A 20,182-nucleotide genomic window follows, 5' to 3' on the forward strand; every position below is an offset into this window, starting at 1 on the left:
AATGGCTTGAAATACAGTCATTCATTCATTCATTCATATAGCAACATCCTATTTGTCTTAGTTATCCTACTATGGAAGAAAATCTCAGCTAAAAAAGGAAATGGCTATTGATTCGGAGGGAGAAAAGGGTATGGGCATTACAAATTATACATACTAATAAGGAGGAAAACGAAAGAGAAGAGGCCATGGTCTTTTCTATCGTCTTATAAATTAAATAAGAGAAGGTGGTAAAAAAAATCCAGGACTAAAACGAAAGCATGTAAATATAATTTTTACGGGTATTTTTCCAGCATTGACGACTATTTGATCTTTTAGCCCTGACTTTTACTAAATATCACTAATTAATGAATATCACTAAAATAGATCATCTTGCTTATTAAATATAAAAAAATTTACTTGAATGTATATAAGGGTGTAATAAATAAAAAATACAAAAATAAAAACGGTTCTTCGTATGAAAAAGGGTCTGGTAGTCCTTATGTTTTGTGAAAATTTCGCATTTTATAATTTTAGTTTATTTAATTATTTTGGTTATCATTCGGTTTTGTTGGGTGGTTTTTTCCGTTAACTTACTAAATTGGCAAGTTATATTTGGTTGTACATTTATTTTCAGTTATTTTACTTTTGTTTTTCCTGGTTTCACTTTCTTTTTTTTTCTTTTTTTTTCTTTTTTTTTGGTTTTTTGTTAAAATAGGTGGCTGACGGCTGCTTAGAAGAAATTCAGCGCGAGATTGAAGAGTGTCATGCAGTATCTCTGCAGCTGCAACAAGACTGTGAAACTAAGATATGTGACCTTGAATACGAGATGTCTCAACTAAAAACTGAAATGGTGTCGCACAATGAAGTACTGAATAAAAAAGAACAAATAATCCAATCATTGAACGAAACTCTAAACAAAAAGAATGACGAAATAACAAAAATGGAAAGTATAATCTCAGAAATGAAAGAAAAAGAGAATAATATGAATTGTAAAATGAAAAGGGTAAAATACGAGTCTGGGACAATTTCCGATGCTTATAAAGAGCAGGCTGAGAAATTAAGACTTACTCTAGAAGATTGTCGGTTACAGCTGAAGCAGAAGGATTACAGGATTAATGAGCTAGATATACTTTTAAGAGTTAAAGAAGAAAAGATTGAAACCCTTTCAGCTGCTCCTAAGGGAGAAATAGAAGATTACAGCATAAAAGAATTTAAAGGTGAACTAAAAATAAAAGAAAGTGTTATTGATGATCTGAGGCATGAGTTGGCAAATGCCAATTTGCTGGCACAGGAGCTGAGGGTGGAGCATAAGCTTAAAGATTCTTATGCAAGTGAATATAAAACAGAAATTGAAAATAAAACTGTCGAAATTGAAAATTATCGGACAGTAGCTACCGGTTATGAGGATAAAATAAGAAAACTAGAAAGTGAAATGAAAGAACTACATTTAAATGAGAAATATTTATCACAAAGCTTAGAAACAAAAAATAAAGAAATATTTACATTGAAGGAGGAAATATTAACAACAGTGGAAGTTCTTAAAGATATAGTTAATGATGGAAAGGCTGTTATAAACGAGTGTGAATTAGAAATAAAACAAGGTGAAACGACTATAAATGACGTGATTGCTAAGATAGAACCGTTAAAAAGAGAAATATATTTGAAAGATCAGATTGTTAATTCACTAAAACTCAATTCCGAAAGACAGAGTCTTCAGATTATGGAGCTTGAAAATACTATCAAAGAATTAAAGGAAGCAGTGCCAGCAATAAACTTTGAAATAAGTAAAAACAATAACATCGAAGGAATTTTTGAAAGTGGAAAATGTGCGAGTGAAGATGCTGTAGCTTTAACGGAAGAATTAGAAGTAAAACGTGGGAAATTTATAAAAATGGATAAACGAATAAAATATCTCGAAGATGAATTGAGTAAGAAATCTGAAGAAAAACGTCATGTGCCAGACAATTGGAGTTGTGAAAGAATTGAAGAACTAGAGGAAGCATTGAGAGAAAGTGTTAGAATTACAGCCCAGCAAGAGTTAGTTCTGGATGAAGTGAGGAGGGAAAAGGATTGTCTAACAGCACAGGTATATATATTTGAAGTCCAGAACTAACCAAGTCCATAAATTGAGAAAATGATTTCGGGTAGATTTTTGTTTTCATTTGGTTAGTGGGGAATGGGGTGGGTCAAGCCTCCAGGTACTTTTGCAGGATGGGGTCAAATATTTGCATAGAAAATTTTTCAAGACGCTAAATTTCTCTTAGAATCTCAAAAACTTGGGTTTTTTTTACCTACTTTTTATATTTAGTAGAAGTTTAACGAAAATTATTATATTGTTTTATAATACTTTATAATTATTTGAATTAAATCTCTACATATTTATTAGAAACTCGTTTATTAGAAACTACGATCCAATCTATAAAAGGGGATTTGAAGCCCGGCCAAAACACTATGGTTTAGTATTTTCTTAAAATTTAGCAAAGTGGCGGGTTCCTCTACCATTGGACGCAGTTCTTTGCCCTTGTCTTTGTTGTATTTGGTAAACAGGAACTATTCCTTTTCTGACTGTTACTCTCAAGCATATATAACAAAAAATGTGCGCTCAAATTGTGACGAATCAATTGTTTAAATAGGTTTGAAACTGTGTTGAAAAAACTTGTGACGAAAAATTATGTTTGTATAATATAATAATAGTTAATTATCATTAAAAAATACTGAATTGTAAAAACTACTATTACTATCATTTATAAACAGTATATATTTTTTATCAATTCTTTTAGGATTTACAAGTGTAAATAAGATAAAGTGATAGTACTTAAATATAGATGATAACTTTTTACTCAGTTGTAATGAAAAATTTCATCTTATCTATTCATTTATTTATTCATTTATTTGTTTATTCATTTATTTATCTATTCATTAATTCCGAAGCTCTTTTGCCTTTTTAGATTTGTGCGTTAATATGATTCCCCTGGTATTTATAAAAATTGGTTATATTAAAACTATAAACAACAGGTAAAGTAAAAAAAAACTGATTAAGTTGGAAAAATCTTAGATACCAAGAGGCATTAAGAAACTAATCATAATTATTAATAAAATCATAATAATAATTATTCTTGATCATCCTTGATCAGAAGCACTCAAGGATGGGTGTACTTGTTAAATTTCAAGTTAAATTTGAGACAGTCTTGAATGATGCCACAATTCTGACTAGATAAATTTACAATTCACTTATCTAAATACTGACTAGTGACTCATTATTTTTGTAATTTAGTCAGTGCACTGCCTAAATTATAACCTTCTCTTTGAGGTGCATGCGCTATCTTTTCTTAAGTACTGAATTTTTGGTCCTTGAGTCCTCAAAGTATATGTGGACGGCTTTAATCTGATGACTTGAATCGCCGTTTGTTGGTAATCGAAGCATTTATCTAAGAAAAAAAGTTAAGTAGAAAAAAACTGTTGTTTTCCAGTCTCAAACTAGCCCATGATTGACGGCAGATTACATGAATGTTATAGTTTGTTAAACAATAAAGACTTTCACTTTATCTATCTGAAATTACTTTGACGTAACCACAAGTGATGTTATTGGTAAAAAAAATAGAGTGAAATCAGCCATTCAGATTTTTGGACTCTAGTTTGAAATTATTATGAAATTAGTATGAAAGAAAGTATGTCCTCTTCAGTATCAAAAGCGCGTTAGACTTTGGATACTCCTACTACTGCTACTAACAATTCACTGTAACACCAACCCGCTTTAGGCAAAAACAGCTACTAACACTCCTCCTCCTTCCCAATATGTTCAAAACCTCCCTCTTTACACCCTTCCAGGAGTTTACTATTATCCTTAAATATTTCCGTACAACCTCCTCCCACATATTTGTGAGCGACCTGCTTTTTTCGCCCTAGGTGGTTGGTCAAAAAGGCAATCCTCGGCAATATTTCATTCTTTGTCCCCTAAAGATGTCCTAGCCATCTTAATCTTTATCTCATTATTTCCCTGGAAAGCGGGATAGAACCACTTTTTGGTGCAGCTTACTGTTTGAAATACGATCAGTCAGACGGGTACCCAAAAGGATCACTAGGCAATTCCTCCGGAAAACATATTACAAATCATTCTCTGTTTTTTTGGAGCGTTATGTTTCAGAACCATACTTGACCCCTCTCACCACTGTAGCTTTCAATAATCTAATCTTATTTCTCGGAGTTATCTTCCCATTTTTCTAAACTTTGTTCAACTGGGAAAAAAACACTCTTACTCATGGCTATTCAACATTTAACTGCATCTGCCATCTCTACAAATAATGCTACCCCGGGGTATGTGAAGCTGTCCACTTGACCGGTCTTCTCCTTACCCAACATCACCTCTTCACCTTCATTTACTCCTAGTCTTAACGACTTAACACTCATTTTCAAACCTATTCTTGCACCCCCAAGCTCTCAAGACCTCCAAAAGATCATTCATCTTGCTGATGTTTTCATCTTGGACTCTCAAATACTCAGCACATTTTAAGTCTAGAAAAGTTATATTTTCCCATTTGATTCCACGCTCTCCCATAGCTTTTGCCGTTTTCCTTTGGTCCATCAAACTATCCATGGCTGCTTGGAAAAAATTCTTTTTTAACGTGTTGTCGTAAGGTCGTGTTAATAAGGCCTCCTTTAATCCACTACGTTTGATAAGTTAATATTATATTATAATAACGATTATTTTGTGATATTATTCTATTATTGTCACAGTTTTAAGATTTCCCTAATTATTCTTTTACAGGTGCAGAAACTTGAAGAAGAATTAGAAAAACTACAGGAGGATCAAGGAAGGAACTGCAAATACTGTACTGGGACAAAAGTACGGCTTCAAGATATAGAATTGAAATTAAGTCGATTACTTGCCGAGAGAAGAACCCATCTACACGAGCTTTTTGATATGAAGTATGTTTTTTATGTTATCATGTATTTAACTTCTCTTTTGGCTTTTTAGTTTCTAGCGTTGCATCATATCATTGAGATAAAATTGATGTTATTTCAAAGAAACTTTTAAAACTATATAATGAAGTGTCTGAAAAATGAAGTTTAGAGATTAATATCGTATTCCAGTGTCACAAGTCCACTATGCACAGTTCGCTGTACATCAGGACGATGTTTTCACTTAATTGGCAACAAATGCAACCGTAGCTGAACTTGCCCTGTTTGTTTGAACCGAAAGTTCACCTAACATTTGGACTACATGTGTTAATTACTACTACTGCTACTGCTAACAACAACTCACCACAGCACTAAGCCACCTGAGGACAATACAGCTACGCCACGCTCCTAATTCATTCCAATCTATTCAAAGCCTCCCTCTTTGCAACCTCTCTGGAAGTTTTCATTTCCCTTTAGTCTTTCCTTACGACATCCTCCCACCCGAACCAAGGACGACCAGCTTTTGTTTAGCCCTAGATGGTTGGCCGAAAAGGACAATCTTTTATCTTTCATCCCTTAAAAGTGCCCTAGCCATTTCAACCCTTTCATCCTAATAGCCCTAGAATATGGCGTTGAAGTATACTTTTTGTACAGGCTACTGCTTGAAATGTGGTCAGTCAGTCAGGTACCCAAACCAATTCGTTGGCAATTTCTCTGAAAAATATCAAGCATAGCTTCCTCTGTTTTTCCGAGCGCACATACTTTGGAACCATATTTGACCCGCTGTCATCGCTTAAGCTTCCAATATTATAATCTTAGTTCGCAGACTTATTTTTCCAATTCTACCAAACTTTTTTCAACTGTGAAAAACACCCTGAACCTTGGCTATTCTACTTCTAACATCTTCACTACCCCCACCGTCCTTACTAATAGTAATACCTAGGTAAGTCAAGCTGTCCGCTTTGCCTGTTTTTTTGCTATCCAACATCACCTTTTTATCTCCACATATTCCTAGCATTAGCGACACGTTAATTTCAAAACCTATTCTAGTACCCTCAACTTTCAAAATCTCTAAAAGTTCTTTTTTTTGCTCACACTTCCATCCTTTTATTCTTTTTTATTATTATTTTAGATTCCTTCCTTTTTAGAGCATTTTTTTCTTTTTGAATGCAAAAAACACAGGCAGAATCTTTGTTTGATTGTTGTTCTATTGGCTATAATCACTGGCTAGAACACTGGCTAGAACAATCAATTGATTATTATTATTATTTTATTGGATATAATCACTGGCTAGAACAATCAATAGATTATTGTTGTTCTATTGGCTATAATCACTGGCTAGAACAATCAATAGATTATTGGTATTCCATTGGCTATGATCACTGACCAGAACAATCAATAGATCATTGTTGTTCTATTAGCTAGAATCACTGGCTAGAACCCTGCTACAACAATAAATAAATTATTGTTATTCTATTTCTAGCGAGTGATTATTAGACTCAGTATTTTTCAAGATCTTCTTCTATTCTCTATCTTATACTCGTAACCCTACTTTCCTGAGGGCTCTTCAGTGATGGCTCCCCTCTTTAAGAGAACAAACATGGGTTTGTACATACATACGCGGATACATTAAGTCGTATTATATTACTATATTAGCCGTGTATATTCAATTGTTTTAAACAAGCAACTCCATATTTTCTCCATTTGACATTAAGTTCGTTAATTAACGAACGTATTTTGTCTTTCAGATTGTATCCCGCCAAGAAACTATTTTTATTAATTTCTTTTTACGATATTAATTTAGTTTAGCAAAGTCTTAACCAATCATGAGAGATCGAGATTGATAATAACAGATCGGTATCGATAATGACAGATAGATTTATTTATTATAATTTTCCTTTTTGTAGACAAGAGGCGTTAGAGGCAGCTATAAGTGAAAAAGATGCTCAGCTGGCTATGTTAGAAGTAAGCGGAATCAAAACAGCAAAGGCTGCAGAACAAGCGGATATATTGCGTTCTGATCGTAAAAGACTAACAGAGCAGATGCGACTTCAGGTAGATAAGTGTCTTGGTTTTTACATTTTCATTCTGTTTTTTGTTTGCTATCCCATTGTTGTTCTCGCTGGTATTCTTTTTTCTAAGCATCAGCTATTTAATTCAATTATGTTTTGCTAACGTTTTGGTGATTCTCGTTTAATTTTTCTTTATTCTCACAAACTTAACACTTGTCACTTCTAACAACGATATGTGGTATTGGTGCTCCACAAGGCTCTAATCAGGATCCTCTTCGTGCTGAAATATGTATTAATGAACTAGCTGTTGGTGTGGCGCTTCGCGCCACCCCAACACCTAGTTGGTGGGGCGCTTTGCGCCCCCCCAAGCCCCCCCGCGCGCGTAAGTCGTTACGCGCCATATTAGTTACGCGCCATTGTAGTTGTGTCCCTGTGTCCCACCTGTGAATAGATATATATATATATTTATATATATATATATATATATATATATATATATATATATATATATATATATATATATATATATATATATTCTTAACTACGTAAAACGTGCGAATATACAACATTCTTCGCTGTCACATTGTCTATGCATATAAATACATTGTCAGGTTTACTGACTCTTGAACATGCAACATATAATTGTCCATGGGAAAACCAATCCGTATTCAGATCTATACCTCATTATTCTAATGATGTGTCCCTGTGTCCCGGTCGTCATTTATATTCCCTGTGTCCCGGTCGTCATTTGTGTCCCGGTGTCCCAGTTTGTAATTTCTCTTTGAGTGTCCCGGTCGTCATTTATATTCCCTGTGTCCCGGTGTCCCGGTCGTCATTTGTGTCCCGGTGTCCCGGTCTGTAATATCTATTCGAACAATCCCTGTATCCCGGTCGTCATTTATATATCCCGCCTGTGCCCCCGGCGTCCCCGTTGTAGTTGTGTCCCTGTGTCCCGGTCGTCATTTATATTCCCTGTGTCCCGGTCGTGATTTGTGTCCGAGTTTCCCAGTCTGTAATTTCTCTTTGAGGTTCCCGGTCGTCATTTATATTCCCTGTGTCCCGGTCGTCATTTGTGTCCCCGTGTCCCGGTATGTAATTTCATCAGTTGACAAACATGACGTCAGTCGACAAACAATTTCATGACGCATACAGCTCAATCCTTAAAATGAAGTCAGTCGACAAACATGACGTCAGTCGACACACAAACATGACGTCACTCGACAGACACACACACACACAGACAACTTATTTTTATATATATAGATTACCAAAGTTTTAAACTTAATAAAGTTTCTTATCTTATTACTTTAAAATTTTAGAAATTAGATAGTAATCTTTTGCTTAAAGAATAAATAAAACAATAAGGCCAATATTATTTGTTTAAAAATGGAAAATACAATATGTAAATATTTTTCAACTAATAAATAATTATTTAATTAATAGGCCCAATAAATACCTTAGTAACATTCTTAGTGTTATTAATGTCAATACTCTGGTGCTGGTTATGTCATTTCCCCCTAAAATTCACAAACTTTTTTAGTTGTTTTTCATTTTGAAAACACTTTAAAATATTTCAATTATAGCAATGACTAATATACTGCTTATTTATTATGTTACTTAGAAGTTGGCCCAAATAAACCTGAATCCTCAAGTTAAAGTAGTTTCCTTTTGTCAAAATTTTTTGGCGTAAAATAATACAGGATAAATGGTTTGGTGCTGTCATTTAAATGTGACAGTGTAATTTGGGTCAGTATTTCTATCCTTGATACGATAAGAAGATACTTAAATTTTTTTTAAGTATTTTAAAGAAATATAAAGTTTATTGCAATATAAGTGTATTCAATAGCTGTTAAGGAACAAAATTGAAGTGTTGCTCCTCTAACAGTTTTATGTTCCCTTAATTGTTAATAATTTAAACCTCAATTCTATGCCAATTTTTAAGTTGCTTATGAATTTGCCATAATTTTGGCACATTTTGTCCCCATAATTTTGATTCCTACTGTTAGCTTTCTTTTTTCTTAGATATGATAAACTGGATTAACTTTGATTTTGATGAAGGACAGTTTGCTTTCCCTAAATTTTAGTATTCTGGACTGTAATTGTACCTTTGGAACTTGTACAGTTCGTTAGGGTCGTGATTACACACATTTTCGTCAGAGCGTCTGAATTAAGATATTTCAAAATCAGAATCACAATGTCAGAAATCCAGACATTGGAATTACGCCTCCTTACTTTATTGCTATTCTCTTTCACCGGGGCCGCTGTGCATGTTTTAATCCAACGCGCACACGGAGTAGTTTTTGGTGATAGGTACGGTGCTATCAATAAGACCTATCCAAGGAACCCCCCTGCCGGGTCCGATTTCTCAGATACATCTATTTCAGGAAGGTACTTTTCGAGAGGTACTAAAATGCATCAGCTTATGCGAGTAAATGGGTGCTAAAACAAAAGTTTATTCTAATAGATAGGAACGTAAGTTGAGAAAAAATTAATTTCTTCTCTTTAATTCGAAGAATTTACATGTTATAAAAGTCATGGGAGCTAAAGTTATAAACATAACCAAGTACAACTTGGGAACAAGTTTCAAGATGAAGTGCAGATTTGTATCCTAAACCTGGTCGCAAAATTCGGTAAAATGACTAGCCACTTTATGCATATCTATATGCGTTCTTGATGCAAATTAAAAAAAATTTTGTACTGCATTTGTTTGTTGCCTTCTCTTCTAAATGGTTCATTCAGGAACCAACTTAGTTCATTTGCACTTGGTTCATTTAGGAACCAAGTGCCTGGAAAAATATAACAAAATAACATAAAAATGGTCAAAGTTCCCCCCAGGTAATCTTGCAATACCCCGAAGTTTTGACTCTACTCTATTCTTTATTTGTTTTTTTAGAATGAAAAACGAATGAAGATTATACAAGATTACGATGACCCTACTCTAGGATACCGCCTTTCAGCCACAATTGAGGATGTCATCAATTCTAATGGATGAATGAGATCAGAGCAACGAGATTGACATTTTATCTGTGTGAGTTTCAGTGTAAGATTTTCCAATAAGTAACAAAGATCACAGCTAGACTGGGATAGAAGTTAACTTTTGAACCAGAAACCAGATTCTCCTCCCACCCCCATACACACAATAGAAATGAATATTTCCGTGGGTGTGAATATTACTTTGATGCATCAAAGTGAGCTATCAAAGCTCGTAAGCCCCAAAATGATTTTTTTCTGCTTTTTCTTGTTTTTTTCATAGTTAATAAGACTCAGTCACGATGGTTTAATGTAAATATTGAATTTAATTGATTTGAATCTTATTAAAAAACCGTCTTACAATAAACTTTTAACTTTATGTCATACAAAAATGGAACAGAAATAAGAAAAAGAAAAAGAATTACAGTCATTACCAACACTGGAAAACAACAAACAATAAACTACTTGAGAAAGTGGACCCACTCATGGGGTGATTTTTTTTTTTTTTTCAGCAAGCCTGAACGGCATCTTCAGCTGCACCAAACAGGCTCAATGATACAATACGTAGCAACAATATGGTAATTTCTAACGAAAGGTGATGCTTGTAGCAGATGCCGTGTATGCTTAAAAATACTGTTCTGATATCTTTTCTAATGCGGGCACTCAAAATATCCCAAAAGGGGGACAAAAACAACACTTGGGGTAGGGCAACTGCATTATAAAGACGATCCAGAAACTTGCGGCTTGAGTTTCTCCGGATAGTAGTGACTCCAGCATTTAGAGAGTGAAATGTAGGTTTATTAATATAAATAAACAAAACAAAACAACCAAATGGCCTGAAGCAGAGCTTGTTTGGGCTTACAACCTTAGTACACATACAAATAAAAATAATACAAAAAGGAGAGGAAAAAGAAAAAAAGGAAAAGAAAAGAAAAAGAAAAAATAACCCTGCATTTCGATCAAGTTCAATTCATGAAAGACAATTCAAGAAAGACAAAAAAGACAAAACAAAAAGAAACTAAAACCTCTTGACCAGAATTACCTAAACAAAACAGAAGTCTCAGTTATTCAAAGAGACCAATCGGTAGGCCAAGTTAGGTGATATGATTAGACGTTGCTACATTATTTCCAGATAACCTCACTATAGAAGCCTCCTCTGGGCAATTAAAAAACAAAACAGCTGACTTATATACATTAAATCGCAGACCATTAGCTGCAGCTTATAAGATTTGAACAGAGGTTATAAGATATTATAAAGACTACCATGATATTGCTATCAAGTATATGTAGTTTGAAAGTATTATGATGACTTTCTCTTCAGTTTAGGCAAGATTAGATTCTGTGAGGGGACCATTGACAGCATTCTGTAATGTCCTGTGATATCAAAGAATTAACATGAATAGGGCTGACAACCCCATGCCTTCTCAAGACCATATCTCCTCAAGATTTCACGTTTTAACTTCAACAAATAAAATATTTAAAAATTTAAAAAATTGATATTGATTGACAAAAAGAGCATTCTGTGATTTTCTGTGCTTTCAAGAAATTAATATGAATAGGGTTGACATCCCCCATGCCTTCTCAAGACCATATCCTCTCAAGATTTCACGTTTTAACTTCAACATATCAAAAATTAAAAAAAAAAATTATATTAATAAAAAAAAAGCATTCTGTGATTTTCTGTGCTATCAAGAAATTAACATGAATAGGGTTGACATCCCCCATGCCTTCTCAAGACCATATCTCCTCAAGATTTCACGTTTTAGCTTCAACAAATAAAAAATTTAAAAAAATAAAAAAATTGATATTAATTGACAAAAAGAGCATTCTGTGATTTTCTGTGCTATCAAGAAATTAACATGAATAGGGTTGACATCCCTCATGCCTTTTCAAGACCATATCTCCTCAAGATTTCACGTTTTAACTTCAACAAATGAAAAATCTAAAAAATTGAAAAAAATTTAAATTAATCGACAAAAAGAGCATTCTGTGATTTTCTTTGCTATCAAGAAATTAACATGAATAAGGTTGACATCCCTCATGCCTTTTCAAGACCATATCTCCTCAAGATTTCACGTTTTAGCTTCAACAAATAAAATATTTAAAAAATTTAAAAAATTGATATTAATCGACAAAAAGAGCATTCTGTGATTTTCTGTGCTATCAAGAAATTAACATGAATAGGGTTGACATCCCTCATGCCTTTTCAAGACCATATCTCCTCAAGATTTCACGTTTTAGCTTCAACAAATAAAATATTTAAAAAATTTAAAAAATTGATATTAATCGACAAAAAGAGCATTCTGTGATTTTCTGTGCTATCAAGAAATTAACATGAATAGAGTTGACATCCCTCATGCCTTTTCAAGACCATATCTCCTCAAGATTTCACGTTTTAACTTCAACAAATGAAAAATTTAAAAAATTGAAAAAAATTTAAATTAATCGACAAAAAGAGCATTCTGTGATTTTCTTTGCTATCAAGAAATTAACATGAATAGGGTTGACATCCCTCATGCCTTTTCAAGACCATATCTCCTCAAGATTTCACGTTTTAACTTCAACAAATGAAAAATTAAAAAAATTGAAAAAAATTGAAATTAATCGACAAAAAGAGCATTCTGTGATTTTCTTTGCTATCAAGAAATTAACATGAATAGAATTGACATCCCTCATGCCTTTTCAAGACCATATCTTCTCAAGATTTCACATTTTAACTTCAACAAATGAAAAATTTTAAAAATTGAAAAAAATGAAATTAATCGACAAAAAGAGCATTCTGTGATTTTCTTTGCTATCAAGAAATTAACATGAATAGGGTTGACATCCCTCATGCCTTTTCAAGACCATATCTCCTCAAGATTTCACGTTTTAACTTCAACAAATGAAAAATTAAAAAAAATTGAAAGAAATTGAAATTAATCGACAAAAAGAGCATTCTGTGATTTTCTTTGCTATCAAGAAATTAACATGAATAGGGTTGACATCCCTCATGCCTTTTCAAGACCATATCTCCTCAAGATTTCACGTTTTAACTTCAACAAATGAAAAATTTAAAAAATTGAAAAAAATGAAATTAATCGACAAAAAGAGCATTCTGTGATTTTCTTTGCTATCAAGAAATTAACATGAATAGGGTTGACATCCCTCATGCCTTTTCAAGACCATATCTCCTCAAGATTTCACGTTTTAACTTCAACAAATGAAAAATTTTAAAAATTGAAAAAAATTGAAATTAATCGACAAAAAGAGCATTCTGTGATTTTCTGTGCTATCAAGAAATTAACATGAATAGGGTTGACATCCCTCATGCCTTTTCAAGACCATATCTCCTCAAGATTTCACGTTTTAACTTCAACAAATAAAAAATTTCAAAAATTGAAAAAATAGAAATTAATCGACAAAAAGAGCATTCTGTGATTTTCTTTGCTATCAAGAAATTAACATGAATAGGGTTGACATCCCTCATGCCTTTTCAAGACCATATCTCCTCAAGATTTCACGTTTTAACTTTAACAAATGAAAAATTAAAAAAATTGAAAGAAATTGAAATTAATCGACAAAAAGAGCATTCTGTGATTTTCTTTGCTATCAAGAAATTAACATGAATAGGGTTGACATCCCTCATGCCCTTTCAAGACCATATCTCTTCAAGATTTCACGTTTTAACTTCAACAAATGAAAAATTTTAAAAATTGAAAAAAATTGAAATTAATCGACAAAAAGAGCATTCTGTGATTTTCTTTGCTATCAAGAAATTAACATGAATAGGGTTGACATCCCTCATGCCTTTTCAAGACCATATCTCCTCAAGATTTCACGTTTTAACTTCAACAAATGAAAAATTTCAAAAATTGAAAAAAATTGAAATTAATCGACAAAAAGAGCATTCTGTGATTTTCTTTGCTATCAAGAAATTAACATGAATAGGGTTGACATCCCTCATGCCTTTTCAAGACCACATCTCCTCAGGATTTCACGTTTTAATTTCAACAAATGAAAAATTAAAAAAATTGAAAGAAATTGAAATTAATCGACAAAAAGAGCATTCTGTGATTTTCTGTGCTATCAAGAAATTAACATGAATAGGGTTGACATCCCTCATGCCTTTTCAAGACCATATCTCCTCAAGATTTCACGTTTTAACTTCAACAAATGAAAAATTGAAAAAATTGAAAAAAATTTAAATTAATCGACAAAAAGAGCATTCTGTGATTTTCTGTGCTATCAAGAAATTAACATGAATAGGGTTGACATCCCTCATGCCTTCTCAAGACCATATCTTCTCAAGATTTCACGTTTTAGCTTCAACAAATAAAAAATTTTAAAAATTTTAAAAATTGTATTAAAATTTTAATTAATTGTCATTAATTGACAAAAAGAGCATTCTGTGATTTTCTGTGCTATTAAGAAATTAACATGAATAGGGGTGACATCCCCCATGCCTCCTGAAGACCCTGTATTCTCAAGATTTAACGCTTTAACTTCTACAAATTAAAAATTATTAAAACAAAACTTTAAGGAATTAATAAATTAACGACGAAAAGAGCAATTAGAAATTAGGAACTGAAGTGTGTTTCTTTTAATGGAAACCTTAAACCTTTAACCTTTACCCTTAAAAAGTGCTGACTATAGTAGTTCAAATTGCAGTTCGTAACAAAGAACATTCATGCCTCAACCCTCTAAATTTAAATCGAATAAGTCTCAATTATATACTTTTTTCACTTTATCTCATCTAATCCTGAACATACTTGTCCATTAGATCTGCTCGAAAGATGTTTTGTGTCCTTGTCATATCCGCGAAAGTACTTAAGAATCAAAAATTTTTAAGAGTCAAGTGATTTTCCCGCTTCTCAAAGGCTCAAGCTTACTTCTGGAAGATAACACCAGCTTTTGTTAAGCGAAAACGACCACGCAGTAATATCTGATTGAAAGCAAACTTCTCTGAAGTCTCTTACAAAAGTTTCATATCTCAGTTTAGATTAATATTTCTTTGAAAAAAATTAATCTCCTGTTCCAAAAAATGAACCAAACATCTTTTCATCAGGTCATAAAATCCTGATATTCAAAAGATGCTGGAATCCTTTTTGGACTAAAGATTAACTTAATCGCTCAAAAGCTTGTTCATTGCAGATCAGTAAAAAAAAGCTTCAGAAGTAATTCTTTCTGTTTTCTCAGTAATATAAAAAAGGATGTTTCTTTAGTTTAAAGCTTAGCGCGTCAATTAATTAAAGATAAAATGGAGGGTAGTTAGCTTATGCTGCAATAAAAGATTGATTGCGTAAGACTAAAACTATTTATTTACTAGCTGTTGGGGTGGCGCGAGGCGCCACCCCAACACCTAGTTGGTGGGGGCGCTTCGCGCCCCCCCAAGCCCCCCCGCGCGCGTAAGTCGTTACGCGCCATAATAGTTACGCGCCATAATAGTTACGCGCCATTGTAGTTGTGTCCCTATGTCCCACCTGTGAATATAGATATATATATATATATATATATATATATATATATATGGTTTTAACTACGTAAAACTTGCGAATATACAACATTCTTTGCTGTCCCATTGTCTTTGCATATAAATAGATTGCCAGGTTTACCGACTCTTGAACATGCAACATATAATGGTCCATGGGAAAACAATCTGTATTCAGATCTATACCTCATGATTCTAATGATTGCCCTTGAGCTTTGTTGATGGTGATTGCTAATCGACCATTCCCTGTCCCGGTGTCCCGGTCGTCATTTATATCCCCCTGTTTCCCCCGGTGTCCCCGTTGTAGTTGTGTCCCTGTGTCCCGGTCGTCATTTATATTCCCTGTGTCCCGGTCGTCATTTGTATCCCGGTGTCCCGGTCTGTATATACATTCGTTTTTTAGTTTTGTTTTTCTCCTTTATTTTTTTCCTTTTTTTTTCTTTTTTAGTTTATTTAGATTTTTAGATTTTTTAGTTTTTTTATTAGTTTTTAGTTTTTTTTCTTTTTAGTTTTTTTGTAGTTTTTACCTTCTTTTTAGTTTTGTTAGTTTTTTTTTTACTTATGTCCTGGTCGTCATTTATACTCCCTGTGTCCCGGTGCTTTGTTGATTGCTAATCGAACATTCCTTTTGTCCTGGTCGCTTTCTCTTTGAGTGTCGTCATTTATTTTTTTATTTTTTAGTTCTTTTAGTTTTTACCTTTTTTAGTTTTTTTTAGTTTTTTAGATAAAAATTTTTTTTAGTTTTTTCCTTTTTTTCTTTCTAGTTTTTTATTGGTTTTTACCTTTATTTTAGCTTATTATTCAGTTTTTTCCTTTTTTTTAGTTTTTTTTTATTTTTTATTTTTTTTTAGTTTTTTACCTTTTTTTAGTTTTTTTAGTTTTTTTAGTTTTTTAGCATTTTTACTTTTTTTTATTAGTTTTTAGTTTTTTTTGTAGTTTTTGCCTTTTTTTAGTTTTTTCAGTTTTTTTTTTTAGTTTTTTATTGGTTTTTACCTTTATTTTAGCTTATTTTTCAGTTTTTTCCTTTTTTTTAGTTTTTTTTAGTTTTTTTTAGTTTTTTACCTTTTTTAGTTTTTTTAGTTTTTTTAGTTTTTTTTTTTGTAGTTTTTGCCTTTTTTTAGTTTTTTCAGTTTTGACGTCACCTGATCCAGTTTTTTCAGGTGACGTCACCTGATCCATCCACAGATCCACAGACAACTTATTTTTATATATATAGATTAACAAAAATCATAATTACTTTCATCATCACTTTTTTCCACAGTTTTTCTGACCTCGGAAGTGAATTTCTTAGCTCTGGACTGCAAAACAAGCGAACTGAAAATTTGCCTGTATTTACTATATTTATATATTTAGAATTTGCCTATATTTACGAATTTATTATATTTGTGAATATGTACCGATTCTGTAACACCGAGCTTAAATATTTGCCGAAATTTGTGATTTTCTGGTATTTGCGAATTTCTTAATACCGATCTGTAACATAAGCGAACCGAATATTTGCCAATATTAAGACAATTTTCACTGGGACATGAAATCCTGATGCCGAAACGAATGTTGACCCCTTGCCAGGAACTATATTTCCTGTCTTGCCAGGAACTATATAACTATATTTATATATTTAGAATTTGCCTATATTTACGAATTTATTATATTTGTGAATATGTACCGATTCTGTAACACCGAGCTTAAATATTTGCCGAAATTTGTGATTTTCTGGTATTTGCAAATTTCTTAATACCGATCTGTAAAATAAGCGAACCGAATATTTGCCAATATTAAGACAATTTTCACTGGGACATGAAATCCTGATGCCGAAACGAATGTTGACCCCTTGCCAGGAACTATATTTCCTGTCTTGCCAGGAACTATATAACTATATTTATATATTTAGAATTTGCCTATATTTAAGAATTTATTATATTTGTGAATACGTACCGATTCTGTAACACCGAGCTTAAATATTTGCCGAAATTTGTGATTTTCTGGTATTTGCGAATTTCTTAATACCGATCTGTAACATAAGCGAACCGAATATTTGCCAATATTAAGACAATTTTCACTGGGACATGAAATCCTGATGCCGAAACGAATGTTGACCCCTTGCCAGGAACTATATTTCCTGTCTTGCCAGGAACTATATAACTATATTTATATATTTAGAATTTGCCTATATTTACGAATTTATTATATTTGTGAATATGTACCGATTCTGTTACACCGAGCTTAAATATTTGCCGAAATTTGTGATTTTCTGGTATTTGCGAATTTCTTAATACCGATCTGTAACATAGGCGAACCGAATATTTGCCAATATTAAGACAATTTTCACTGGGACATGAAATCCTGATGCCGAAACGAATGTTGACCCCCTGCCAGGAACTAGATTAACTTAATTGCTACATAACTCTACACATTGTCACTCCGTAAAACAGTCTCAAAAGTTATTTTTCTTCACTTCCACTTACCAATAAAAAAGAATAAGTTTTTGAAGCCTTTCGCAGTTATCGCAGTGGAAGAAGTTTTTTTCGATTATTACCTCAATCAATTATAAACGAAAAGTAGGGCAATCAGATCATATTGAAATGCTACTTGCTCTATATAAAACACATATCATTTATTTATTAATAGAAATTACTGTCCATTCTCTCCACACCTTTTCAGCCTTATTTATTGTTATAATTTATCAACATATGGCAGTTAAATTTGAGTTACCATTTTAGATTTCTCGAAATAATTTGTCATAAATATGTCCGCGCCCTGGGAGGTCTAGCAAAATTACTAGGTAGTAGCTCGTAATGAGTAGTAGTGACTCTTTGCCGGGTTTTCTACCCCAAAGGGTATCTACAATTGAAGTAATTAAAAGCTAGGATCTGTTATAATAATAGTGGTTATATGATGCTGCTAGCAAATTCCCAGCCTTTTTCGGAAGCAAGACACCTTATGCGTGATAAAATTGCATTTGTCCGTTGGGTGGCCCCAACAATAATGATGGATTCTGGTCAGTTACTTTACGTTTATGTTTAAAGCCTTTCAAGCTAATAGTTTCAAATGTAACAAAATTTCTGAGTTATAAATAGGAGATAACATAAAGGTCATTTCAGTTTCCTTTGGGAGCGAGAGACAAAAAAGTGTTCTTTTTTTAGAGGAATTTCTCTTTTTTTGGATAGGATTTATTCTTTTTTGGTTCTAAAAGAGATGGTAAAGAGCCCCATATCCCCTCTAAAAATAATGTCTCTAACAAGTCGAATTTTTTTTAGTACTAAGATAAATAAGCACTTTGAGTTTCCCCGTTTGAAAAAGTCTCTGGGTGTCTCTGGATATATTAAATTAAAATGATTAAATTAAATATAAATTAAAATGATTAAAGCTCACTTTTCTGAGAGACACTACCAAATAAAACCGAGATACCCTAATGCCTTGGTGTTCGATGAAAGGTTCTAATGTCATTCCCAAGCATAAAAACCTATTTTATCATGGCCGTCGGAGCTATAAGAATAAAAATCTAATATCCTAAACTTTAGACTTTTGCTACTCCAGTACCTTCACACACATACAAGGCTTTGGTGACTACCCCCAATCTTTCCTCAATTGGGTCACCTTGCAGATGTCCCCCCAATCTTGAATGAGATTGGAGGACTCTTCTGTCACATTTGTCTGTTTTACTGAGAGTGTTCTTTGGTCTTCCTCGGTGACAGTGTCCATCCGGTGCCGGTGGAGCGTATCTGAATGTCTAGAATCTGAGAGGAGCCGTTGTTCCACACCGAAATATTCCCCCTTGGAAAATTCCTTCAGTGGAAAATTCCCCCTGCGTAAAATCCCAACCATGGAAAATTCCCCTCATAGAGAATTCTCCCACACGCAAAATTGGGTAGCCAGAGAGAAAGTATCCACAGAGAAAGTCCTGTGGGGAATTTTCCACAGGGGGAATATTCCGGGGGAAACGCCTAGACCCTCTGGGAACTGACATGCGAACTATATGTCAAAGATATCACTATCTTCGTTGTCTCAAAGCGGAAAAGATGTCTGTCTGGCCTTTGTGGACGAGAATTTCCACCTCGCTCAAGCTAATCCTTAGTATTTGGCAAAAAGAATTATTTTCAAAGACGGTACGGTGTTTTTCTAGTTCTGCGCTTAACTTTCTACACTCTATAGAGTAACTCAGAATTGACAAAAATGGATCCCATATACATTTATCGGTCTAAAAATTTGATCTACAGATAGGACGAAGAGACAACTTGATAGGATGGCGCGAGTCATCAGTTTGAAGAAGCGTGTCTTGTCATCAGAGGTTATAACAGAGGATCTTGTCCCTTCGTATTTTGCATCCATCGGACCTTGGGACAGTCTGGTTTTCAGCTTTTATGAATATTTAGCCTGGCAGAAGCTTCCGAAATGCTGTTTTGGCTAGAAAAGTTCTGGTGCGCAATTCTTTTTCGGAGTCACCACTAGAAGGTAGTGTACTTCCAAAATACTAGAAATTGTCATCTCCTTCTATTTGGAACCCTGTGGGTGAATTGGCATTTGATATGGCTTTAGTCTTTGGGGCGTTCTTTTTTTCTAACCTATTCAGCCCTCTTTGCGACTTCGTTGAAGAATTCCTGAAACTTCTACTTGTCTGCTTCTTTGAGCCAAGATCGTCAGAAAACTGACCTTGTGAAGAGGTTCATTTATCTGTCTTAAAATGTATCCTACAACTAAAACGAATTAAAAGTCGAATTGATATTTTTTCACGAGTTTGAAAATTTAACGATTTTTTTTTCAAATTCGTGACCAATCTAGATGGGTTTTTTTTCAGGCCACAAAATCCCAGGGTGCCAATTCCCCCCCCCCCCCAAAGAAAAAAAACATAGAG

At 33.4% G+C, this 20,182-nt stretch overlaps 1 protein-coding gene across 2 annotated transcripts in view; it reads left to right on the top strand.

Annotated features, from left to right (window-relative positions):
* LOC136041027 (uncharacterized) overlaps positions 1 to 20,182 on the top strand; it is a 251,653-nt gene that overhangs the window by 223,666 nt on the left and 7,805 nt on the right. For both annotated transcript variants that reach the window (XM_065725547.1, XM_065725548.1), the window contains 4 exons: positions 695 to 2,065; positions 4,745 to 4,905; positions 6,786 to 6,933; positions 9,784 to 9,918. In XM_065725547.1, the coding sequence (XP_065581619.1) occupies positions 695 to 2,065; positions 4,745 to 4,905; positions 6,786 to 6,933; positions 9,784 to 9,882 (1,779 nt within the window). In that variant the 3' untranslated portion in view covers positions 9,883 to 9,918. The remainder of the gene's footprint in view (positions 1 to 694; positions 2,066 to 4,744; positions 4,906 to 6,785; positions 6,934 to 9,783; positions 9,919 to 20,182) is intronic.

Source organism: Artemia franciscana, chromosome 21 (genome assembly GCF_032884065.1).
Source record: "Artemia franciscana chromosome 21, ASM3288406v1, whole genome shotgun sequence".
Lineage (NCBI taxonomy): Eukaryota > Metazoa > Arthropoda > Branchiopoda > Anostraca > Artemiidae > Artemia > Artemia franciscana.